General features: G+C 48.3%; 7 protein-coding genes and 1 non-coding gene across 12 annotated transcripts; 5 read left to right on the forward strand and 3 right to left on the reverse strand.

Moving 5' to 3' along the window:
• Positions 1-24: 24 nt before the first annotated feature.
• Positions 25-3,362, reverse strand: ONS95_010954 (uncharacterized protein). Its single transcript, XM_058504543.1, has 5 exons — positions 2,851-3,362; positions 1,493-2,801; positions 862-1,440; positions 492-814; positions 25-430 (listed from the first exon to the last, which is right to left on the reverse strand). Exons 2-5 carry the CDS (start codon positions 2,773-2,775, stop codon positions 258-260), a joined length of 2,358 nt encoding a protein of 785 aa, XP_058359099.1. The 5' UTR covers positions 2,776-2,801; positions 2,851-3,362; the 3' UTR covers positions 25-257.
• A 161-nt stretch (positions 3,363-3,523) lies between these two features.
• ONS95_010955 (uncharacterized protein) lies at positions 3,524-7,065 on the reverse strand. 3 transcript variants are annotated; one of them, XM_058504544.1, is made up of 8 exons: positions 6,687-7,065; positions 5,267-6,611; positions 4,624-5,219; positions 4,483-4,572; positions 4,232-4,426; positions 4,137-4,179; positions 4,027-4,088; positions 3,524-3,935 (listed from the first exon to the last, which is right to left on the reverse strand). In XM_058504544.1, exons 2-8 carry the CDS (start codon positions 5,815-5,817, stop codon positions 3,736-3,738), a joined length of 1,737 nt encoding a protein of 578 aa, XP_058359100.1. In that variant the 5' UTR covers positions 5,818-6,611; positions 6,687-7,065; the 3' UTR covers positions 3,524-3,735. The 3 variants fall into 3 exon arrangements, with proteins under 3 accessions (XP_058359100.1, XP_058359101.1, XP_058359102.1); XM_058504545.1 differs by having other exon boundaries at positions 4,027-4,179; positions 5,267-7,065; XM_058504546.1 differs by having other exon boundaries at positions 3,524-4,426; positions 5,267-7,065.
• A 23-nt stretch (positions 7,066-7,088) lies between these two features.
• ONS95_010956 (uncharacterized protein) lies at positions 7,089-9,477 on the forward strand. 3 transcript variants are annotated; one of them, XM_058504547.1, is made up of 7 exons: positions 7,089-7,689; positions 7,739-7,837; positions 7,881-8,120; positions 8,170-8,316; positions 8,360-8,601; positions 8,647-8,862; positions 8,906-9,477. In XM_058504547.1, exons 1-7 carry the CDS (start codon positions 7,128-7,130, stop codon positions 9,125-9,127), a joined length of 1,728 nt encoding a protein of 575 aa, XP_058359103.1. In that variant the 5' UTR covers positions 7,089-7,127; the 3' UTR covers positions 9,128-9,477. The 3 variants fall into 3 exon arrangements, with proteins under 3 accessions (XP_058359103.1, XP_058359105.1, XP_058359104.1); XM_058504549.1 differs by having other exon boundaries at positions 8,360-8,862; XM_058504548.1 differs by having other exon boundaries at positions 8,368-9,477.
• A 189-nt stretch (positions 9,478-9,666) lies between these two features.
• Positions 9,667-9,805, forward strand: ONS95_010957. Its single transcript has one exon. It is a non-coding gene; the product is annotated as a tRNA-Cys (tRNA).
• Positions 9,806-10,407: 602 nt separating this feature from the next.
• On the reverse strand, positions 10,408-13,343 carry ONS95_010958 (uncharacterized protein). The gene is made up of 2 exons (XM_058504550.1): positions 12,314-13,343; positions 10,408-12,267 (listed from the first exon to the last, which is right to left on the reverse strand). Exons 1-2 carry the CDS (start codon positions 12,600-12,602, stop codon positions 10,715-10,717), a joined length of 1,842 nt encoding a protein of 613 aa, XP_058359106.1. The 5' UTR covers positions 12,603-13,343; the 3' UTR covers positions 10,408-10,714.
• A 572-nt stretch (positions 13,344-13,915) lies between these two features.
• ONS95_010959 (uncharacterized protein) lies at positions 13,916-18,174 on the forward strand (the record flags this gene model as incomplete). Its single annotated transcript, XM_058504551.1, has 3 exons — positions 13,916-15,239; positions 15,284-16,083; positions 16,131-18,174. The coding sequence occupies exons 1-3, from the start codon at positions 14,148-14,150 to the stop codon at positions 18,172-18,174; spliced, it is 3,936 nt and encodes a 1,311-aa protein (XP_058359107.1). The 5' UTR covers positions 13,916-14,147.
• Positions 18,175-19,468: 1,294 nt separating this feature from the next.
• Positions 19,469-22,681, forward strand: ONS95_010960 (uncharacterized protein; the record flags this gene model as incomplete). The annotated part of the gene is made up of 7 exons (XM_058504552.1): positions 19,469-19,680; positions 20,207-20,912; positions 20,967-21,167; positions 21,224-21,313; positions 21,363-21,413; positions 21,460-21,578; positions 21,628-22,681. The coding sequence occupies 7 exons, from the start codon at positions 19,469-19,471 to the stop codon at positions 22,679-22,681; spliced, it is 2,433 nt and encodes an 810-aa protein (XP_058359108.1).
• A 732-nt stretch (positions 22,682-23,413) lies between these two features.
• Positions 23,414-25,341, forward strand: ONS95_010961 (uncharacterized protein; the record flags this gene model as incomplete). The annotated part of the gene is made up of 2 exons (XM_058504553.1): positions 23,414-23,444; positions 23,508-25,341. The coding sequence occupies exon 2, from the start codon at positions 24,460-24,462 to the stop codon at positions 25,339-25,341; it is 882 nt and encodes a 293-aa protein (XP_058359109.1). The 5' UTR covers positions 23,414-23,444; positions 23,508-24,459.
• Positions 25,342-25,350: the final 9 nt, after the last annotated feature.

A 25,350-nucleotide genomic window follows, 5' to 3' on the forward strand; every position in this document is an offset into this window, starting at 1 on the left:
AGCGCATCCCAATGAAGGACCGTCTCGGCATTTAAGTGTGGTGCTATAATAGGATTTCACCACAGCTTGTGGTGTCGCCCTATGATCCGATGTCAGAAATAATGTTCAGCGTAGACGTTTCACACAATGACCGTCACATGTTGAGCTTCGTCTTTGCCTTCGCCTCTTAATTTTTTCCCCCGCAGAAAGTTCGTAAATGAGTAGCATCTGATAACGTGGAGACCTGTGTGGTATTCTGAATGACTGAATTATCTTATTTATCCATCTCTAGCACGAAGAGCGTCTTGTAGGGTTTCCCCTCTGAGACCTGTAGGACGAACATCATTCGTTCTAAAGAAACATCCTTCACGGTGTCCCGTTTGACCATTGGCTCGGATTTCAGTCCAATTCGCGAGACATTGCCAACAAAACTCGTGATTACATTGTGAACCTAAGGGAGAAAGGTCAGCTCTCTATACGAGACTATCAGAAACACATGGGATCCGACTTACAGGTCATGTGGAAGCATGCTTCGCCTTTTTGTATGCCAACTTGACAGCCTGGACATGGCTTCGTGTTTGTTCTGATCCATTCTTGTGTTTCTCCATAGCTCGGATCCCCATGTTCTCGAATGCTGTCGTACTCATCGCAGGTTAGCCCTTCGTGCCAAGGCATCTCATGCTTGAAACACATCTCAAAGTTGCATTCTTCGCACGAGGTTTGTGGATTTCTTGGAGGCGATTGATACAATTGTCCAGTTTCACAAAGCGGGCTTAGACACCAACGAAAGTTGGGGTCCTGTGACAAGAAGGTCTGAAGCATGAACTTCTCGTACCTGGTATTGATTAGTGGCTGAATACAAGAACATTGATTGCCACCTACTTTGCCACGGTCTCCGTGTCAGCAAGTTGATGGATCTCTTGGTACGTAAGCACTCGGGAACATTGAGGACAGGAGAGACTGTCACAAGCCGATGGGCCCCCGCTAGTCAAAGCACCCCGCAGGTGCTCTGCTGTACAAGACCTGCAAACTTCAAAATCGTGGGCGCACTTCTGAGTCTCACTTGTGGGAAATACAAGTATATTCCACATCCAAGAACCCCCATATCCTTCACAAGCCGCCTTCCATGTCTGTACATCTCCATAGTCGATCTCGAACATGGTCTTGCTGCAAACCATGCATGACTTGGGACTGGTTTGGCGGCGAATGAATCGAAGAAATATAGGGACTGATGATGATACATTGTCAAGCGCGGCGTTGTATATCGTTCCCGTGTTAAACTCTGGTATGCATCCTGTCTCGTCAACCATTGCCGCATCGAACCTTGTATCAAATAAACTGTACATCCGATTTGCTTCAACCAGCTGCTTCGTTAGCACCGCAGCCTTTCCCAACATATCGTCAACTGGCTTTGGATCGAGTCCTTGTAAAGCCTGTCGGAATGCCATTGCCTTGATATACCTGCAAACATGGTCAAACGAGTCGAGGGGAAAGATCGTGGGCTGCAACTTACATTTTGACATGATCCTCTGCCTCTATATCACAGTTCCTTTCCAGGCAAATTTCCAGGTCTGCCTCGCATCGTATGCCGAGAGCTTCGCTACAGCTTGCCCTTGGACAAGGAAACCATGATAGCGTTTCTAGTTTATACCACCACTTCGATTGAAGAGTCTCAAGCACATGTTTAGTAAAGCAATCTTTGCACACCTGTTCGTAACAGCATGAAAAATACCGGGTGTTTCCAAGGTACTCGTTCAGCCACTTTGAGGCTGAAGAGTTTTGACGAGGTTCGCTTTTAACCTTGAATTTCGGCTTCGTACAGAGAGAGCAGATGTCCAAACTCATTCGTTTGTAGAAGTGGACGTAGTCGGGCCCTGTTGGTAGCATATTCGCGAGTTCTTGAATCTCTCTCGGGCTACGTGGGGTATCCAACGAAGTCTGTGGTAATTCTGTGGGCGACCAGTTGCGATTTTGGGATAGGCTCTCAACTTCGGTAGTAATTAGAGCCTGATCAACAAGCCTCATTGTCAATAGCGATCTCAGTGTCTGCGGCTGGCAAATCTCGAGGCCAGATGCATCCTTTTGCAGCTCTTCGATGACTGTCTTCAGCGAAGCGTTTTCCGACTCCATTTCCTCAAGCGCGTCCAGCAGCTGCATTTTCTCCCGAGCTTCTGTTTCGTGTTTTGTTGATAGGTCCCTATGTGCATTTTCCATCTCGGCATAACTTTCAAAGAACGTTCGAATATCGGTTCCGGTATTTTGGCTTGTCGAAGAAACAATTCGCTCCAGGTGGACGACCCTCCCCTGCAACTGCTGGTTGTGTCCACTCAGAACCTGGATTGTATTTGATCTAACCGATAGCTCTTGATCTTTATCATTGCAGGCGCTCTTCAGATCATTCATGCTGGTAGATATGGCCTGGTACTGCCAGTTCAGATTCCTGTTCTGCTCCTCGAGTGTCGTGGCCTGATTCCGAAGATTGTTTGCATCCGTTTTGGCTTTGCTAAGTTGTTCCGAGAAAGTCCATACTTGCCCATGAAGGAGATCTTCTTCGGCTGTCATACGCTCAATGTTCTTAGTAAGATCATTCACAATGTGCTCTTGCTCCTGAATTTTGATTTCATGCTGTTGTATCGTTACTCTGAGAGAATCTTGCTGTTCTTCGAAATCTTGCTGTTGAAATGCCTTTGGTCCGTCTAAGTTACTCCCCTCTGGCACATTCGGCTTTAATCCCTTGAACTCATCGATCAAAGACAGTCGACTTTTGCTTGAGAATCTCTTGCCAAGCAGGCCCATTGCGCCGATGTTCCTTTCTTCTCAGCCTGATAAGCAATCAGTAGAGTTAGGACCTATTGAATGCAGTTCACCTACGTGATGATCCTCAATATGATTTTGAGTGATGCGAGCAATATAGCACGTTCGTTCAAGTACAATATCGAATTGAGCGCAGACGGCCGTGGAGTTGTAAGGAAAGAGTCCCATTTCAATGGGCCATCGAGGGGTTCTTTAAGGTCGCAGGTGTTCCAGCCTTGTGTGACTGCTTTTCTTTCAAAACGCCCATTTCTACATGGCGCATCTGTACTCGAGACACCGAAGTGACCGAAGTAGTGGCTTGTGCCACATTGCTTTCGCTAGGCACCTTTCAGCCTTGCGATATGGTTCAAAGCTGCGCGATGCTCTTCACCAATTCCTGCAAGGCCAGCCACGCTTCTCTACATGGAATATGCACTTTGATTTAATCGCAGTAGCGTTGCTGCCTACTGAGGGGTATACTTGCGACTGCGATGAGTTGAATATGTCGCAAAATATTGTAGGCGCTGGAGATGTCAATGAGGCTTTAGAAGTACTGGTGGCTTTCTACGTTGAATATGGTTGGAAAGGACGTGCAGGAGCTGAAGGAAGTCTCGGATGACAAACAAGCCTTGACGAAATTGGGCCACCAGGGCCACCCACCGTAACCGAGCCCCTGATCATATCGAGAGATATCAGCTGACTGGAAATGGTGAGATATCCACAGCAGTACCATAGGAAGGAAACGGAAGGATATGTGAAGAATTCATTATTATATTCTAAAGTGCATCGAAAACGAGGGACGTGTAATATGGCAAGCGGTTTCTGGAGTGTGCATATCCACACGTGACTTGCCCTGAACCCTTTTGCGCAACAGGCTTCTGATAAGAGGCAGCACTTCCAGAGCCAGTGGAAGTAGACCTCTGCGCATGACTAAAATAAATCAATTCAAGACGTATTCCAACTTCACAAACCCTCCCATCTCACGAACTTCACAATTGGCCACCCCAGACTCCACCTCCTCAGCCTCGCTCCCCAGAAGAACATGGGAATTGAGAGCAGAAGAACGAAGGCGGTTATACCGGCCATCTCGCTGAGTGCAACTACTAGTCCCGAACTAGCAATCCATGAATTGGTAGTTGCTGAGAGACCGAATCCAATGACAGCTATTCAATCTTAGCAACGATCTGGATGACTGGACACGGTCCCAAGCATCGTCTTGAAACGACTTTCTGGCGCAAGATTGAAATGACTTACATTTGAACGCGAGTTGGGCGATTGTGACTTCTCCAGCGACAGGTCCATATGCATCAAGGGTACTAAAATATGTCAGCCGATCAATCTCTGCGCTCCAATACTTGACTTACTAGACGAATGAGATATTCATCGCTTGGCCTAGGGAGAATGATACTGCCATTTGTCAATAATCAATCCGGTGAGTGAATGGATTAGTTATACTCACGCAACCCTATACCAGTAACAGGCACCATGAAATGCATTTTATGCTCCAGACCCACACCATAGAGAACGAGTCCGAGAGGTGCAGTAATGATGGAGATCGCCATTGCAGGCAGTCTAAATTCAGGCTCACGAACCCCTCGGTTTCGAGTGGTGAAGTAGTTCGCAACGATTTCTCCAACTGGACCTCCGGCAGGCACTTCAGACATTAATTAGCATTCAGATCAAGCAATGATCACGACAGGTGTCACTAACCGCCGAGGATACCTCCCACCAGACTCCCGAAAAATGCCAGTCCGGATTGAAAAGCGGTGAAGTTGTAGGCGACAGCAAAGTCATTTGCAACTGCGAGAGGATTCAGTCAAAGTGCATCTTGAAAAGGATTTGACAACTTACACGTTGAGGAAAGTGCGACGCTGAAGCCGACAAGAGTCGCCATGACAGAAGTTGCCCACAGCACAGGAGGCAGTAGGATCATTCCAAACGGACGTGCGAACATGGTCCAAAGCGATTGACTGGTATAGATCTCCCCAGTGAACAGGGCCAATGTACTCCAGTAGGACTTCTTTACCGATCGAATACCATTTGAGAGAGGTGCATATTGTCTGTTGCCAAGAACAGCTTCTTCAAGTCGACGTATTCTTTCCTCAAAGAGCTCAATGACGGAATAATCATCCGAAGAACCCATCTTCGCCAGTCGGTCGTTCTTTTCGTAGTAGCGTGCCACCCTTGCTTTATCGGATTCATCGAGGATGATAGATAGCGAGAGGCGGTAGTCAGTTCGCTTTGATTTGGGCATGTCATCATCCACTTGATCATCATACGTTCGATTGTAGGACGTTTCGGGCATGGTGAAGATGATGAGGAGAAGAAGGCCTCCAATCAATGCCGCTCCAACGAAATAGATCGTTTGCCATTTATTTTTCAAAACGATGAAACCACTGGCTATGATTCCAATAGAGACTCCAGATCCAACAGCAAAACTGTAAAGACTGCGAGAGGATTAACGACAACTCGGAATTATGAGACTGTTACTTACGCCATCATTGAGCCTCTTTCGTGGAGGAAGAACAGGTCAGAAATAGTTCCTGGACCAAGACATTCTCCAGCTCCAGAGAAAAATCCCAAGAGAATTCTAGCAACGAGTTCACTGGCATAATTCAGTGTCAACCCGGACCAGATCGCTGTCCCAAGGTAACCAGAAAACGAGATGATATACATGGGTCGCCGACCATATTTGTTGATGAGAGGTTGCCAAATTAGATTCCCGGTGCCTTGGGTTAGGGCGGAGACAGTGAAGAAATAGGCAACTTGTGGAATCACTTCTCCCAGCTTTGAACGATCACCACCGGCAAAATCGGTAGCAATTTCCACCAGTGCTACAGATGGACCGGCAGCCAGAAACGTGGTCATGAGCATACCAGCACATGTCACCACTGCAATATAGTACTTGAAAGGTTGTGACCAATTTAGGGGATCATTCGGATCGCTCGATGGCTTCGGGACCAAGATGATGCCTCCATCTTCGCTTCGAAGTTGTACGCGGCCCAAATTCGCCTCCGCCGTTCCATTGCCAGCTCGGTCCGTCATTTCGTCCGTGAAAGAATTGAAAGGCTCTCTCCAGGAGGCCGTAAAATATTAGCCAAGAATAGAATACTGAGAAAATCCAGGTATCCAGCACCCCAGTTTTCAAAGTTGAAGTCGCGGGGGCAGGGCTGAATATCATGTAAATTTAAAATGTACAAGCAACGGGTGAAGTGGGTTGACCTGATACCGGGACCACATTCCGCAACTACAATATCCCTCCGGTCTGGGGATGTACAAACAGTTGGCGATGCCCTTTCAGGGAGTGTGCTCTTTGGCCGCCCACCTGTCTAGTCTTCACCCCCATCGTTCAGACTGGCTCAAAGTATAAATCTGGTCGTTTCAAGTGGAGGTGGACATGGCCAAGACCACGGAATGACCTTTGCCCCAGATCACTGGGCGATTTTTGAAAGCTTGACACGAGAACGGTTCATCTGGCGCCATCCTGGTGTTTCGCTCAGAATATGCATTAATGCTTTGCGCCATCGATCCTCTTTATCTGTATCAATCAAAAGCTTATAGCTTGCTGGCGGTCCGATAAAGTGTCCGTATGCCGTGATCGTCAGCCAAACACGCGTCGATGAGACAGAACATGTTACAGTGTCGTCTTGGCAGAAGTACAATCGATCAGCACTTCAAAAACACAGCAGTGCGCTCCAAGCAAGATGCAATCACACAGACTCGTGCCAAGTTTTGCTGTACTGTACGCATGGTTGGTTTGAACTTCAGATGGAGAAGATGCGGCTGAAATGGTGGTCAACTTCGGACCGTCGGCAGTTGAACAAGTCCGCATACAACGTCTGTGAGCATATCAGCATGGCATCTAACAGATATCTAGCTCGAATGACGTCCAGAAGCCTCACACGAAAACTGACGTATTAATAAGAATCATCAAATCAACGACACCTGATGAATGGGGTCATGTGATGTGCAGATGGGAGACAATTGAACCACACACCCGACAGAATAAGAGGTTCTGCGGAATAGAGCGCGAGGAGTTGCATAAAAACACAGAAAAAAGACAATCAAAACAGCATGACACACGACTCAACTTGTCCCCTAGGTGGAAAGGCGTTTCCTGTTCTAGAGAGCCAAATGCCAAGACATGAAGCTGACAATAACTTTGGTTGAACCCCTGATTTTACCGAACGCTGTGTTACTCAGCAGAGAATCTGGCTACTGTTCGCTATGATCACTTGCATCTTTGTTCATACTTCAACCGAGGATCAATTTTTGTTGAAATTGAAAAGCAAGAAATGCGGTAGGTTTTATCAGCTGTCAGGGCAGACGGATACATTCTCCCCGCACTTCACCCCATGCCGAGGCATCGCTCCACGGCAGATCAACATTGGCCGGCAAACTCACAATTGGTAGAGGGGCAAGACTTCTTTCTGTCTTCTTTGAGGCAATATGTTTCCATCCTCAAGTTTCCTCGTCATTACTCATTTTCATATTCTTTTCTTCTTGTTCTGCATTTTGGGTTACTATCAAGTATGGGATCCGAGCGAGCAGTCCCTGTCGTGGTTGGAGTTGGCGACATCAAAAACCGCTCTCAAAAAGTGGAAGATGCTATTGAGCCCATGAAAATGATGGTCCGAGCCACTCAAGCAGCTATCAAAGACACTGGTCTGTCACAATCTGCGGCCAAAGAATTGCAAGCAAACATTGACAGCGTCGGGGTTGTTAATACCTGGTCATGGAACTACTCAGACCTGCCAGGATTGATATCGGAGAATCTTGGAATCAAACCCAAATACAAGGGACTCAGTCATCATGGAGGAGATTCCCCAGCCAAGTTTTTCGATGAAGCTGCAAGGAGGATATCGTTGTGTGAGAGTAAAGTCGCGATCATAACAGGCGGGGAAGCCCTTGCGTCATGTAAGTAAATATCTTGTATTCCGCGGAACAAATTGCTGAGTCCGGAAAGTGGGTGGATATGCCGCTGCTGGAATAAGTCCTCCTTGTACTGAGGCAGATGAAAGTGTGAAGGCTGTGTCAGTTGCTGACGTTTCGAGAATGAGGGCAAGTGAGTTAGGGTGTTCCAGGCTTCAACATCACTAACCGAGAAGGTATTGGAACACTTCATTCAATTGGGCTGCCCATCCATATTTACCCACTCTATGAGAACGCATTCAGAGCCCATAGAGGACAGTCTATCTTGGATAACAATAAAGAGTCAGCTGAGCTGTACGCCGATTTTGCAAAGGTGGCTGAAGGAAATACGCTCGCTTGGAATTATGGCAAGCCAGCTGCATCTGAAGCAGTCATTGGAACTGTTTCCAGCACTAACAGGATGATATGCTTTCCATGTACGTCCGCGATCTTAACCCAATCTAATGACTATAACTGATCTTAAAGATCCGCTCCTGATGAATGCTTTCAATAACATCAATCTTGCGGGATCATGTGTTTTGACTTCGACTGAATACGCGAAGGAACTCGGGATTCCCGAGAGTAAATGGATATATCCGCTAGGAGGAGCAGGTTCCAGTGATGACCCCGACTGTACGTACCTCGTGAAACTTAGATTCCATGCTAATGACTGAAGTCTGGCAGCGGCCCAACTTCCATTCAAGCCCCGCCATCTCCAAATCGCTGGACGAGGGGTTGCGAGTCTCAGGTGTGACGAAAGACGAGATAGACATCTTTGATTTCTATTCATGCTTTCCGATCGTTCCTAAACTGGCATGTCAACATCTCGGCTTTCCTCTGACGAAACAAGCGAAGCCGATTACGCTTTTGGGTGGATTGACGTCCTTTGGTGGAGCGGGGAATAATTATTCGATGCATGTGAGTATTGCAAAAACACTGACTTGGCGTTACTGATATGTCTAGGCCCTCACAGAAATGGTAAGAAAGCTGAGAAAAGGGGAAGCAAAGAAAGGGTTGGTCCTTGCCAATGGTGGAATGGTCACACATCAATACGTCATGTGCCTCTCATCACAGCCTCAAAAGTCGCCATATCCTAAACGCAATCCGCTTCCAGAACTTCTGAAGGACGACCCTGTGCCCGAAATTGATGATAAGGTGGAAGGTGAAGCCGTTCTTGAGGTAGGGAAATCGATCTTGGGAAGTGTTGTGCTGACCTGCATAGACTTACACTGTCGAGTTCGAGCGAGATGGAACTCCACAACTGGGTCATATCATTGGGCGCTTAAAAAGTAATGGCCATCGCTTCCTGGCGAATCATGCGGACGACAGTACTCTGCAGCAACTGTCAAGTTATTCGAAAGAGCCGATTGGAAGAAGTGGATGGGTAAAGACAGGGGAGGATGGAAGAAATTTGTTTAGTTTTGATCGAAAAGGGTTGTTGTAATATTCTGAGAGGTTCTGGGTGCATTAGAGTGGCTTGAGAAGATGAGAAGTCTTTGTGCAATATCGAAGGAGCACTTTTGGTATAATGCAGGATGCCGGAATCAATGAGGATGACTGATACACTGCAACATGACTCTGCTGGGATGGGACGAATTAAATGCTGTAGTCTTTGGCTCGAGCAAAAATATCCCCAAACTCATGAGGAAGTTGTGGGCCTTGGAATCTGTTTTCTAGCAGAGCTGAGACAGACCTCGAATTAAATGCATGACGCCCTTGTCTTGCTGATGAAGTTCGGCATCTGGGATAATGCTGTGCCTAACAAAATAGTTTCTTGCGAGGGCAGGAATAACTTTCATGTGTAGCGTTTGCAGAAGATGATTCAATAAGTTATCATTCCTGACGCATCGCCCTAGTCCAATATCGGACATTGTGGAGCGGAGTATAGCCCCCGTACCACGCTGCACCAATCATCTGGTGCAAAGTGTCAAAAGTTTGACATTAAATATGTATTTAAATAACAGCTTTTCGTGCATCCAACCAGTCTCGATAGCTCAGTAAGCTCAACTCAATCACCAACATATCAACTCCAACTAACAGGTAACAGGTGGTAGAGCGGAAGATTGCAGTAACCACACCGCAACATATCTTCAGGCCAGGTGTTCGAACCACCTTCGGGACTTGATCCAACCTGCAACATCCAATGTTGGGATTGCATTTTGCCATCCATAATTTTTTTTATTTGCGGCTGTATGTTTTAATGTAAGTGCGAGAAGTCATTCATCCAGCGCCGGATACGGCTCTTCCTTTTTGGACGTCTTACTTGATTGATTGACCCCGCTGCTCACTAACACGGCAGGCTTTCAGTGGCACAATCGATCGCTTGGGGAGAAGAAATGTGCCACCAAGCCAGACTTACGGGCATAATTCCCCTTTTAATAGCACTGTACACTGGGTGCTTTTTAAACAGCCCTGAGAAAAAGTACCTATAGAGCTCTCGCATTCGAGAATATATTTCCGCCTCCCTCGTCTCCGAATTGCTCTTCAGCACAAGCCAAATCATGGCGTCAAATTTGTTCTTTGACTGGAAGACAAAGTGGTTACGGCACTGAATTATTCTCCTAATCCATCAAAATTTGCCATGTAGCGAAGTGAGCATGTAACCCATACTCCAAGAAGATTTCTCTCCCAACATCCATTTTGGAAGCCAAAGACCAGTTCCTGCGGTTGTCTCAAATTATTGAAGTGGAAGTTGTGACTTTTCGTCAAGCTCGCTTCGCTTGTCACGAAGCCAGCCTCTGCCTCAAAGCAAGTAGATGTCTTTTCGAGGAACCAAAATCTACATGTCTAGTGGCTAAACTTGCAGTCTTACTTGAACAAGTATGAAGAATATGACTATATGCTGACGATTCTATGTGTTCAGCTAGAGATATTGCTAGCAAGCCTACATGGGTATCTATTCTGACATGCGAAACCATTCATAATAAATCATCGAGCATTAAAAGCCAATAAGCTTTTCCACCGACGCCATCCATTCCCGTTGTTTTTACATATCCTCACGTCTTATAAACTCCTGAGACACCACTCAATGTCACCCATAAAATTGTTGACCCATATTCATATACTGATTTTCCCCTACGGGCGGCTGCTGATCAGGGAACACGTCGTCAACAGGATCACCAGCCAACCCTCGACTGACTTTGAAGTCAGGAGGAACAGCTTGACCGAGAGTATCTGCTCTATTCTTGCGTCTCTGGTTGGGGAGCTTATCTCCATCGAGCCTGGAATTCATTGCTTCGTTCACATCTTGAAACTTGCCGGCTGCTGCATCCTGTTGGAATCTCTGTACGCCAGCTATGACTGGGAGAAGTGATCTGGTATCGTACCAACGACCTTTGATGTCTGTCAAGGTCTTCTTGGCGAGAGGATCCAGGAGTCGCCATTCATACCAGGTGCCTGTCTTTGCTGCGTCTGCCACTTCGTTTCGGAAACGGAGGTCGGCTACCATCCTTGAAGGGAGATCTGGGGTTGGCCATTCGGATCGATTATTGTATGGAGTAGGCATCTCGACCCATTTATATACTTCACCAACGATTGTGACTGATGACGAGTCTGGGAGTGTTTGCTCAATCAGCTTGCTGATGATGAGCACTGAAATGTCGGGTGCATTACGTCCAATTGCTGGCGGGACCTTCAACCGGACAGGCTCGCCTACCCAAACCTTTTCGCCTCCCAAGAACATTCCATTGTAATGTACCTCGCCAGGACCTGCCAGTGCCTTCTCAATTCGGTCAAAGAACGAATAGCTGGCATCAATACTCCTCGCTGCAAGTATACTGCCATCCACCACAAAGTCGCGGCCTTGGTCGAATTGTCCCTGGCTCACAACGCGGTCCCACGGTACAGCTTCGAATGTCATGTTTTGAAGTGCAGGCAAAGTAGTGTTCGGTAGGCTCCATGCCAACCAGGGTCGAAGCGAGCTCTCCTTGTCCAGAATTCGGGTAGGTTGAGGTTGCAGCGGATTCGAGAGAGGCTGTATAAGATATCGTGGCTTGCTGTTTATCAATCCTCGCTTTGCAATTACACCCAACCGCCAATTGTTCGCAGGCTGATTTTCCCACCATACGAGCTCTCCAGGTCTGTATAAGTATGGTCCACCAGCTTGACTGTCGTACTGTTGCTCTGGGGATTGCACTGCCATTTTGGGAATTGAAGGTGTAGGCTTTGGTGCAGATTGGGGCTTCGGAGTTGCTGCTGCCAGAGCTTGAGGGTTCGGGTTTGGTGTTGCAACTTGGGGAACTGAGTTTGGCCTTAAAGATGGATCTGCTTGGATCTCGTCGGTCTTGATATCAGCTGGCTGCTCATCATCTTTGTCTGGGCTACAGAGTTTGCAAGAGCAATTCGCCCTGTCACTATCTTTATCCGATTCGAGCCACAGGAGGTGAGGGACGAAATCTGCTGGGCTGCGGAACCTCTTCTTGCGTCCTTCGGGATGTCCATACAAATAAGCATCTTGTCTTTCGAATATCCCATTATACGGCTTATATTTCTGACTATCCATAGCCTTGGTTGCCAGAACTTTGTACTTCAAATGCTCCCAAAGCTCGTAACCTTCTGGGAATTCCTTCAGGATCCATTTTCTGCCTGCAAGCAGTCAGTATTACGCACATCTTTCTGAAATTGAACATACGCTTCAAGGTCTTGTTGTCCTCTGGTACCATGATGGTCATCATCATTCCACCGAGCTTTCTCCTCCACTCCATTGCTTTCGCATCCTTGGGATCCAGCTTCTTGTAGTAGTCCATGATGAGAAACTTGGGAGCTGCTTCCTTGCTGTTTTTCGGAGGCTTTGGCGTATCATCCATCTGTGCTGCACTTGGCTCGTTCAGTTCTCTGGCCCCATCTCTGCCAGTGAAAGTCTCTCGACATCCATCGGATCGTGTAGCCCAGCACTGATACCAGGTGTTGGAGGTCGCCATTTGTTCTGAAGGTGCCACGAGGGGCGATGAAAGGAAATCGTGGCAACGTATGATATACTAGTCCGATATCTTACAGCTTTGCAAATAAGTAACATGAAGGCCATGCACTCATGACTGTACCTGTTGAACCCTGGTGGGCTGGGAAACATATGAGAGAGCTCCAGAGTCGGCCGCCGGGAAAACCTGGAGCCGGCACCGAAGAACGCTATCACATGACGTTATCTCCATTGCCCAGAAATTGCCCCGAGAAGGAATTCTGGAATTCGTTCACGAAGTAAGGAACGGGCCTGGGAAGTTCTTTGCATCTTTGCTCTCTCGTAGACGAAGAGTACACAAAATTTATGTCGAGATGCCGAATAGCAACTTTCCAATCGCCGAGACATAGACCTCCAACGTACGCAGGCTTTTGGTAATACTCGCACTAAGGACGCTCTGCTCTTGGTCTACTCGTGTCTAAACAGTTCAAAAAGACCTTTCTGATACTAACAAATTCTAAGCAGTATTTCGCAATCTGAATGGGTGGTCGGTAGATACTGGAAGTGCTATCCTAAGCCTGATGTACAATTTTTTTCTACAAAAACTGCGGAAACGAAGCTGCTTGTACATCTAGAAGTGATTTGCCGTTTGCGATCTTCTGAGCTCCAGATCGACTCTCTAAGGTACCTTAGGTTTCACGAGACTTGTAGCAACATATGCTAGAAGATATAATCCTCCATCTGGACGTCCAGTGAAAGGCACAGACGACCTGTTGGGAATTTTAGACATTTAACGTTTCGTCACAGATTCTCTCAGATAAAATAGCGTAAAATCTGAATCTGAAATAATCGCCTTGGGGGGGGAATTGGTTTAGTCTAATCATTCGGCGTGTCAATTTAAAAAAGATCAAAAATCATATCCTCTTTTGAGGCTCCCTCGCCCTGAGATATAAACCTATAGCGCGATATCAGATTCCGGGGTATCCAAGTATCTATTTTAGCTTCTTTTATCGATACATGATGCAGGGACCATACCACCGGCAGCCAATAGATAAGGATTGATAGCATGCACCGACGCGGGAACTAACTCCATCGGTCAGATTTTACAAATTACTCAGAACAGGGGCAAGCCTTGAAGCCAACAGGACGTGTAAAGGTGCTATATGACAGCTCTGCAAAGTAAAACAATTGATGTGATATCTTGAGCAAGTAGCAAACCCCAAGTTCTGTTTGCAACTACTAAGTGGGAAAATTCCGCTCGTCTACCAGGCTCGGGCGCCATCTAAGCCAAGTAAGATTCTGCCTCACCTTCATTCTCTTGCGCTCTTTGAAGTTCACCATCGCAAAATTTACCACCTGCGCGTCACTCACTTCCATTGCAGGAACGTATCGAGTGTGTGAGACATATCCAAGTGTCCAGCGATCTTGTCAGATCGATGGGAACTCTTTGCTCGTAATTTCTCAACGCTTGCACGTTGTCCTGATCTCTTCGCCTCGCTTTTCAGCCTCATCATTCACCAACATTCAGATTTCCATTCCAGCGCGAGCCTGATCCGGCAGCTCTTTCACGATGCAGGCTTCAAATTACCAATATCCCGACCCGCCCGAATATTCTTTGCCTGATCACACCTCCCTTGCTTCGCAGCAACGGCCAGCCGCCCCAGAGTACTCGTGGCCCAGTCCCCCACCCCTCCGTCCCCACTCCTCTCCTCACCAGCAATATCCAACTCCTGATCAACAAACACTCGCTTCGCGAACAAACGCAGACTACTCATTTCGAGAGCAACCATCCTTCGATCCACGATCTGCGAACCAGAATCAGCACTTCCATAACGAGCAATCTTTCGCACCCAGCCCGCCTGCTCGCGATAACTCGAACCCCATTCAGCAGACCTTAGGCCCTCGACCTACAAGCCTGCCGCAATACACGTTGCCAAATGAGCAGCCAGTAACACCAGTTCGATCTGCTGCTTCAGATCTTCTCTCTAAATTCCTCCCAGGAGTAAGCACAGTACATAAAATGGACCAGATGAATCGAAGTCCACACAAAGCTGCCAAGATCCAACCGACATACATCGAACCTGCACCGACCTATCCTTCCTTCGACCCTGCTCCTAGGCAACAAGTTCCAGAATATATCGACTTGGTTGACGATGAAAATGGTACTATCACAATCAGCCAAGGAAATCCCGCCAGCCAGGAAGATGAAGCAGAGATAGAGTATGCGCCGGTCAGGAGCTCACGTCTTCGAGCCCGAAAGCCGAATATGTCCTTGAAGGCGTTAGAAAACTCCGAGAATGCCACTCCTCAGAGATCACGTCCAAAGAAGGGCAACCCTCTTAGCGATCTAGCAGACGTGAACCTCACACCTGTTGTCAGCAAGAGAGGTCAGATCAGACAGGAGATCGCGAACAAAACAGCCACCTATCGCAATCAGTTTTTCGTAGAGAAGAAGGATCTTTTCCTGCCTCTTCTGCCGACTGAGCACAACTACGTCAAGAAGTTGGTCGAAAAGCATGACGAGATGACCGGTGAGGAACTCGCGCAGCTACCTAAAATCACCCCGTACAAGGAAATCGAAACACAACCTCGAGGAATTACTGCTACCATGAAGCCATACCAACTATCGGGTCTGTCATTTATGATGTATCTCCACCACAATGTATGTACCACTGTATCATTTCTAGTCATAGCTAACAGTTTCAGGGTTTGTCTGGCATTCTAGGCGATGAGATGGGACTTGGCAAAACTTTGCAGACGATATCACTTATACAATATCTCAAAGAGAACGATCCGAAGGCTGGAACTGGCAGATTGCAACGCCCTTTCCTAGTAGTGTGCCCTCTGTCTGTTTTGAGCAGTTGGATGTCTGAGGTCAAGAAGTGGGCTCCGGGCTTAAAGGCAATTCGATTCCATGGGCCTGTTGGAGAACGTCAACGCCTGAAGAAGATTGTTGTAGGTGAGATTGATATGTATGGGAACTTGACGGCACAAGCCAAGCAAAAGATGAAAGGCCGAAAAAATGTTGGTAAGATCATATCTCTGGACACAGATTCCGAAGATGAAGATGATGTTGGGGTCGACCTTGTTGTCACGACATATGACTGCTTCAAGGCTGAACAATCCTGGTTCAAGACTGCCTTTGTTTGGAGATATGTTGTCCTTGACGAGGGTCATACAGTCAAGAATCATGCAAGTCTTACCTCAAAGGCTCTGCATGGCATCAAGGCTGAATATCGCTTAATCCTCACTGGCACACCACTTCAAAACAACCTTTCTGAGCTATGGTCGCTCCTGCATTGGCTTTTCCCTGAAGTTTTCATCGACAAGACCAATCATTTGTTCGACACGTCTTTCAACTTGTCTAAGGGACAGTACTCGAATACGGTCCTGGATGACTCCCGACGGCTTTTGGAACTGATTATGCTTCGGCGCATGAAGTCCTCCCCTGGAGTTGATCTCAATTTACCACCAAAGACAGAAGTTCTTCTATTCGTACCCTTGTCGTAAGTCTCTAGCCCCGCTTCGAAGGTCGGCAACTAATATTATCAAGCCCAATGCAGCGTTTTTGGTACACCAGAATGATCACGAAAGCTGACCAAGGTCTTCTTGACGAATTATTCAAAGGTGCTAAGACCAAGGAGGAAGAGAACATGCACACATTGAAGCTGGCTGAAGAAGGTGAGGCTGAGATCATGAAGATCGAGTCAGAGGCCTTAGCTGTCCTCGAGAATGATTCACTCATTGGTAGTGATGCATGGAAAGAGACCAAGGCTATCTTAGAACAGACTGTTCAACGTGAGCAGATGGAGAATCAAGATGAAGGCAAGAAATCAGACTGGCAGAAACTCATGAACTTGCTCATGCAGCTGAGAAAGGTGTGTAACCACCCGTATCAGATTCAAAACGCCGAGCCAGACCCATACGAGACTGGAGACCACGTCATTACCGCCTCTGGAAAGTTCATCGTTCTGGAGAAGCTTGTCAACGAACTCGTCGTCAAGCAGAGGAAGAAGATCCTCATATTCTCCGGCTTCACTAAGATGTTAGATCTCGTCGAAGAAATGCTTATGTTGCGAGGAGGCGATGGGTCCAGCTTCAGATCTATGAGGATTGATGGCGCAACTGCTCGAGCTCGTCGAAACCTGGGAATTCGTCAATTCAACAACCTGGACAGTGATTATAGAGTCATGTTGATCTCCACTAGAGCCGGAGGACTTGGTATCAATCTTGCAACCGCTTCCGACGTTGTTCTTCTCGATCAAGACTGGAATCCTCAGATTACCCTTCAAGCTGAAGCAAGAGCGCACCGCATAGGCCAGAAGAATCCAGTTACGATTTACAAGCTCGTTTCTCAAGGCACTGTCGAAGAGCAGATGATGGGTAGAATCCAAAAGAAGCTGTACCTTTCTGCAAAGGTAACCGAAGCCATGCAGGATATTCACACCAAGTTTGGCACAGGCAAGAAATCGAAGAGAGGCCCTGCTAAGGACGATGACAATATGCCCCAGCTGAACACTAATCAATTGATGACCCTTGTTCGACGTGGAGCTTCTGCTATCTCTCGACCTGAGGTTGATGTCAATGAGATGCTCTCTTGGGATTGGGAGACGACTGTTGCTAAATGTAAAGACCAACCAGCTGATTTCAACGTCAAGAAGGATGCAATTCCGGATGCTAAGGTCGACGAAGAAGCAGAGCGTAAATGGCTCTCTGAGATGGAACGCGTTGAATCGTCAGTCTTTGATGGCAAGAAATTGTCTAAGAATAACAAAAACAAGAGTCACAAAGAAATCGCTCAAGAATTCTTCAATAAGGAGGATCGACGCATTGGCAAGAACACAACTGTCATGGTTGATGGCTTTGCCGTTTCCAAGGAGTCAATGAACTGCGCTTGGGGCGAAGCAATTCCTACCATGGCCGGCAAGGACCCTCGTCTCGCGGAGCCAAAGCGCGCAAAGAAGGCTGCGGTCGTACCCCAGGAACACTGTCAAATATGCATTGATGGTGGCGAATTACACTGCTGTCAGTTGTGCCCTCGCGCGTACCACTTCGAATGTCTGGATAAGGAGTACCAGGTCAAGGCCAAAGGCTGGCAATTCAACTGCCCCCAACATCAATGCTTTGACTGTCACCAAGGCACCTCAGATGCAGGTGGCATGCTCTACAGATGTCGTTGGTGTGAGCGTGCCTTCTGCGAGGACTGTCTCGATTTCGAGGAGACCGCCCTCATTGGCGACACCCTCATGGAGTATGAGTTGCTCGGCTACCCTGCTCAGACCCAGGCCTATTACATCCAGTGCCCGCCTTGCACGAACCATTTCAAGGAGAATCCGAATGACGTTGATGTGATCAATACTCTGGCTGAAGGCATTCAGTCACACTACGAGCACCAGTTCGGATATCTTACTCAAGAGCGCGAGATGAGTACTCGAGCGGGCTCTATGACTGACGCTACTACTATCGAGACGAATGGTGTTAATACTCCTTTGGTCATCGATGATGATTATGACACAAAAAGCTCATCGAAGAAACGCAAGATCAAACTCAAGATCAAGGATCTCAAGCCTGCAAAGAAGGAACGACTAGGCGTCTAGGGCGTTGGCGTCTATGATGCAGCTGAGCAAATGAAAGACACAATATCTACCTTTTGATTCTACTGCTCGGCGTTGGATGGAAGAGCGCACATACAGTACAAACACACGGTGTCTCGACGCGGCGCTACGGTTCTTGGTATTCTATTCGTGTTCCTCTTTTCTTTTCTCGTTTCTATTCCTCGAAGTCTGTTCTTAGACGGGCGGAGCAATTGGGAAGATTCGAATTGGCCTGGTCAGGTTAGAGGGGCGTCACTCACGGTTGAATAATCTTTTGTGTTGTATTCTTAGTGCTAAACAGCAGCCTACAGAGTAAAAGTGAGCGGGTTGGCTGCTCTGCATTGACAAATGGATGGATGGATAGACAGAGAATAGGCGTAAAGTGCTGCATTACTTGGTAGATCTGTAAAATGAAAAGATTTCAATTGAAATTTTTTTGGAATTCTTGTAGCATTGACTTGTGCTTTGTGAATAACTGCTTCTCTTACACCCACTTTCTGACCTCTGGAAGATAGAATGGTTTGGATGTCACCTTTCAAGACATGCTACCTTGCTGCGTTTGTAAGACCTTGCCATAGCTCGATGCCCTCGAAACGCTCGACGCGGTAAGAGTATAAACACATGAAGCAAATCAGTAATTGAAGCATCAATCAATCAATCAATCACCTTACACAATAACTCCTGATATCTCAACAATCTACGTGACATAAATTCCTCGATCGTGCAAACTCGAGGATTAAGCGAGGTAAAGCCGTGCTACTGCTAAACTCTAACAACACGTCATATCAAGCAAAGCTCCGAGTTCATCATTGAGGTCGTGCTCAAGCTGCCCCGACCCCCGATTTGAGTAAGATGCGATGCGACATATCAATTCTCGAAACTCCAAATTGACTCCACTTCGAGTCATAATTGCACGACCTCAGTCGACGCATTCCCACCTTACAGTAGTAACACTTCTTTGTTCTGGTCATCTTTGTCTGAGGAATTTTGACGTGACTGTTTGAGCCTAGTGCAGTGTTATTTATTTGTTCTCGGACCGGGGGGTGGTGGCTAATTAGCAAGTCCAGTCCAGTCCAGTCCAGTCCCTGCGCTCCCCTTCCCCCTTCCCCCTTCCCCCTTCCCCCTTCCCTCGGCACAACTTCGAATTGCGCAACCCACACCCACCCGAGCCCTCGAAGACTCCCGTCTCGAGTCAACCCAGCCCAACGTACCTCGAGGCTCTGTACGTTCCCGTCCCCCACTCATCCCCTCCCCTCCCCTCCCTTCCCCTCCCCTTCAAATGCCCCCAAAAGTAAACATGGCGACTCCACGACGCGGCGGCGGCGGCGGCAACAACAGCAACAGCAACAGCAGCAGCACAGGCGCAGGCACAGGCGCAGGAGTCGGCAAGGCGTGTCGATTCTGCTCGCGCCACTTTGCGAAGACGGAGCACCTGATTCGTCACGAGCGCTGCCATACCAAGGAGCGACCGTTCCAGTGCAGTATCTGTGGCAAGAACTACAGTCGCAAGTGAGTTTCTCCGATTTCTCTTTCTGTTCCTCGTTCCTCGTTCCCTTTCTCGTTCTCTAGCGAGGTGGATACACGTGCATGGAGGGGTGGGAAAGGGAAAGGGGGTACCTAGATAGGTAAACAAACAGACGAGGTGGATACAGGATGCTTAGTGGCTGTTTCCCATGTTTGATGGGTCGGGGTGGTGAGGGGAGGGGAGGGGAAGGGAAGAGAGTGGAGGGGAAAGAGGGAGGGCCACTGCACAAAAAACATTCCTGCCCCGCATCGCAGCACATCCCCACCATTGTCACGGGGCAGAGCATAAGATGGTGGGACGGAGGGGCAGAGGGGCAGGGAGGGGGCAGCTCATGATGCGTGGTGCAGGTGGTGGTGACCATGATGTTGATGAAGAAAGGGGGTGTGGAGCGAAGTGGGAAAATATGAGCCGCCGCCGCGAGCATGGTGTTGTTGACGCGTGGAAATGGCATCGATGCAAAATCTCTTTTGTAGAACATCCAGAACGCTGACATTTCCGCTCCTCATACAGTGATACCTTGATTCGACATCGACGAACTCATGGAAACAACACTGCCGTTGTCCCTCCCGATGTCTTCAGCAACAATGATGCGGCGACGACTTCTGATGGCACCGTCAATCCCCCCATCACGCCTGTCACTGGCCGCATGTCCTCGTCCCACCAGCCTATGTCGTCCATCTCATCCTCCATCGCAGCCTCAGACTACACGGATCATGACTTCAATACTAGTCCTGTTGAGTACCATCCTATGGGCAATGAGATGTATGGCCATGACATGTACGCTCAACCCGACCTCGGACCAGGACCATATCAACACATGAACGGTGGAGCTACGGCGATGCCTCAGATTGACCCGAGTCTCACTGGAGGACGAGACAACCCAGGTGCTGGTAACAACAACATGGACTTCTCTACCTCGTACCTCGACCCAGCTCTACATCAATACCCTCCCCCATCTGAAGCCAACGGCTATCAAATGCCATACACCGCCCCTGAGATCGAGCAGTTCCAGTCTTGGTACCTGACTAACGACTTTGATCTTGCTGTCTTCAACAAATCCTTCAAGACCCCCACGGCTGCGGAGTTCCTTGGTATCAGTGGTCCGTTGTCTGATCACCAGTGGAAGAATCATGATATGCCTAGCTCTGAGACCGGTGGCAATCTGCCATTGCATATGGAGTGGGACCAAGTTCTCGTACCTTCTGTTGAATTCATGGTAAGTCCTACCTTCTCTTATGGTGATAAAGGCAAAGACTGACAAAACATACAGAACATCACCATCCAGTTTTTCTTCACTAAATTCAACCCCATCTTCCCCATCTTCCATGGCCCGACATTCCGCCCCGCTGATCATAGCCCGTTGCTCTTACTTTCTATCAGCTCCATTGGTAGTCTGTTGATCAACTCCGATCAGGCGTGCCTGAGAGGAGCTAAGATGTTTGAGACTGTTCAGAAGACTGTTACTGAATCCGTAAGATATTCTGTCATTGTGTTGCAGAGGAGTCTTTGCTAATGATGTGCTTCTAGTGGGCTACTGCTGAGTCAAAGCCTCTGAGAGAACGAACCTCGTTCATCCAAGCTGCGCTTATCAGCCAGTTCTTTGCTTATCTGTCCGGTGTATGTGCCACCCTTCCAAACATTTGGTACAGAAGCTAATATTTGGCAGAGCCCAAAGTATCTTGCTTTGGTCAAGCCATTCCATGTTAACCTGACTGATGTAAGATAACCCTCTCAATAGTATGTACTATACTGACCCAAAATAGCTGGCGAGACGATGCGGTATACTTGACATTGCCCGAACCCTTCCAGATGTCAGTGGTAAACCTCAAGAAGAGCTTGATGTGGCTTGGAACTCGTGGGCAAGAGACGAGGAAATCTCGAGGTACGTAAATCGCTCCACCTCACCACTGTCACATCCTAACCTGCAATAGAACTGCCTTGGGCTTGTACATTCATGATGCACAATTCGCCAGCACATTCAACAACGCCCCGATCCTGCAACATAATGCACTCCGCCTCTTCGTAGCATCAACAGACGAGCTTTTTGGTGCCGTTACTCCAACTCGCTGGGCACATCTTATCCGACTCTCCCCAGACCCAAGCAAGTTGAGCACACACCTACATGTCAATCAGGCCGAACATGTCGATACAGCCCCACTCTCCAAGGAACTTTCATGTCGCGAAAGCCGATTCTCTTGCTACGTAATCCTGCACAGCATTGGCGCGTCCGTACAAGCCAGTCGAGTCGCCGGCACACTCACGCCCAAGCAAATGCAAAACTTCGAAGAAGCCCTCATCTGCTGGTACCACGCCTACGAGCAGACCCGCACAACACAAGACCCCGACCCCCTGTGCCTCATGGTTCTCTACCACGAGATCTTCATGACCCTGCTAGTCGACTTCTCACAACTCGAGAGCGCCATTGGCGGTCCAGCCAAAGGTGCAGACGCCATCACCTACGCTCGCAACTGGTCCACCAGCATCGAAGCCAAGCGCTGCATCATCCACGCCTCGCTCATTCACCGCCAATGCGAAGGTATCCCCTTCCACAGCGAGCCCGCTCTGCACGTCCCCCGCTCGATGTTCCTCGCTGCTAGAGCTTGGTACTGCTACATCCAATTCGACCCATCCGTCACCCCCGTCGATGGCTCGTCCTCTACTCCCCAAACAGCCTCACAACAGCAGCAGCAACAGATGACGTACGAGGAATCCTTCAATATCCCCGAGGTCAAGATGTTCAATATCGATCCTATGCAGTACTTACCTGCTGTCAATGGGTTTGGAACGGGTAAGCCGCAGTTGACGGAGGCGGCTACTTTGTGTAGGCTGGCGGATCTGTTGGAGCAGATTGGGCGGTGGGGGATCTCGAGGCGGTTTGCTAGGATTTTGAGAGTTCTGATCTTTGGTCCTGCTGCTGTTGGGGTCAATGGGAATGAGAGTGGCGTGGTGGGTGATGTTGATTTGCAGGGTGTTGGTGTTGCTTAGGTTGAGTTCAGTTGACATCACATTGGATCCTACTCGCGATCGGGAGAGGGAGAGGCTGTGTGGGATGGGATGGGACGGGACGGGATGGGATGGGATGGAAGTTATTGGAAATGAATGTTAAAGTAAAGTAAAGTAAGGTAAGGAAAGGTATGGTTACGCTTTGCGGAGGGAGTATGACGTTTTGCGGGACGACGGTAAATGATTCTTCGGCAAGGCTGTGGATGTTTGCTTGCTTGCTCGCTTGCTTGGGCTGGGCTGGGCTGGGCTGGGCTGGGCTGGATGGATGGATGGATGGATGGAAGGATTGAGATGCGTTTATGTTTTTGTTTTTGTTTTTTTCTTTTGTACCTACTGGACATACCTAAAACTGGTAGGGTACCTACCTTTGCTACCTACTGCATTCATGCATGCATACATGGATTTTCTTTATTTTTTTTTTCGATCGAGAATAAGAAGAAGAAGAACTGAAAAAATAGAAACATTTTTATTACTTTAAAAATGTGGTACTGTGAATGGAGCCTTTGCTTCTCTCCTATTTGATTCATAATAGTGACTTCCTGTCTACCTACCTCAAGGTAAGGTAACTTAACTCCTGGCCTTCACCTTCAATGTCTGTCTGTTTCCCGGTGGGTAGTGGAGTCCAGAGCGATCCACGTGATGGAGATGATTAGTCATGCAAGGCCGGCCTTTGTTGCAACAGGTTGGTCCAAGGTCTTTACGACCACAGACACAGCCAGCCCCCTTTCATCAATAATCACCTAAAGTACAGTGCAACTTACCTTACCTCACCGTCCCTTCAAACAAAACATTCTTACTAAGTACCCAGGTACCTACTTCTACTCTACTCCGTATGCAGTGCAGTGTACGAACGAACAAACCAACCAAAACCAACCAACTAACCAACCACTCTCTCGCCTTATCTCTCTCGCTACGAGTCCAAGCTCGATGCGTGTCCCTTCTGGCTGTGTTTCCTCAGCCACACTCGCGTCCACGCCGTACGTAAATTTACCAGATAGATGAATGGTTACACAAACCTGCACAACGTAAGTGACACAAGCTACCTACCTATGGTACAAGAATTACGGCCGGGCTGGAGTTGGCTGGATGATTATGTAAGTTCGTACTTCGTACTGTACTTCGTAAGTCGGATTCTTCGGTTTGCTTGGGCTGCCAGCGGTTGGGTCGAAAGAATTGGATGGGATGGGAGATGGTGGGAGTTGATTTGATTTGATTTGGTTGTTTGCCGAGATGCTTTGCTTTGGAGGTGTGAGGTAATGTGGATTGGATGAGTGGGTCATTGAGGCTGGAATGGAGATGGATCAATCGCTGGGACGATTCTTTGGCTTGGTTTGGAGTGAAGGGGAAGGGGGAAGAGGAGGGGGAGTGGGTGAGAGGAGGGGAGGAGGAGGGAGCAGGCTGCCATTTAAGATGGTGGGTTTGCCTCCAACCTCAACTTCGCTCTTGCTCTGACTCTCGCTTTGCTTGCTACCTGAGAAGTTCTCTCGATTCTATTACGGGGGATCACATTTCTGATTTTTGTCTCATCTTAAACTTGGAAGTCGGTCACAGCCAAAAATCCACACTTCAACTACGAATCTACGCCATCATCGACTTATCTTATCATTTACACACCCATACTCCCCCTCCACTCAAATCAACTCAACCCCCCTCCCCCCGGAAGTCCGAGCAGTCTTGCCGTTCGTTCAATACAATACAATACAATACAATACCTCCTTCCACTATCAAACCCTCTCAACACCACACACCAAACCCCAAAAATGCCACCACCCCTCCCCCTCACACCCCGCTATATCCCCATCCCCATCCCCACCACCACCACCCTCTCAAGCAAACTCATCGCCTTAATCACCACGCTCACCCTCATCACAGCCCTCCTCACCACCTGCTTCTGCTACATCTGTATCAAACGCCGACGGGCTCGCAATAGACGACTTAAAAGAGAGAAAGAAGAGACGGAGAATAATAAAAGGCTGAAGCCGAGGATTAATAGGTGGAATGCGAGGTTTTATGCGCCGGGGTTGGGTGAGGGTGAGGGTGATGGGGATTTGGGGAGAGGTGGGGAGGGGAGGGAGAGGTGGATTGGGAATGGGAATGGGAATGGGAATGGGAATGGGAATGGGAATGGGAATGGGAATGGGAATGGGAATGGGAATGGGAATGGGAATGGGAATGGGAATGGGAATGGGAATGGGAATGGGAATGGAAATGGAAATGCGGGATGGAGAGAAGGCTTAAAAGGAAGGGTTGATAGAGGGGTGGTGGAGAGGTGGAATAGGAGAGAACGGGAGAGGGAGTTTGAGGTTGAGAGGGATGGGTTTTCGACTGTTAGGACTGCTGGTACTGGTACTGGCGGTGTTGGTGGTTTTGGTGGTTTTGGTGAATTGAAAGATAAAGATAAAGATAAAGATGGGGCTGTGGTGCAAGAGATGGAGATGGAGATGCAGAGGGTTGGGGAGGGCGTTGCGGGCGTGTATTATGAGACGGTTGTTGAGCTTGGGGATGGAGATGGGGTGGTGGATGGGAATTGGAATGGGAATGGGAGGGGTGGTGGAAGAGTGGGAGGAGTGGGTGTTGATGGAAGAGGGGGTGGATGTGTGAGGAAGCCGGAGAGGGCGTGGGTAAGGTGGGGGAGGAGATGATTTGGAACT

Source organism: Cadophora gregata (genome assembly GCF_030347475.1).
Source record: "Cadophora gregata isolate MNR1 chromosome Unknown scaffold_5, whole genome shotgun sequence".
Taxonomy (NCBI): Eukaryota; Fungi; Ascomycota; class Leotiomycetes; order Helotiales; family Ploettnerulaceae; genus Cadophora; species Cadophora gregata.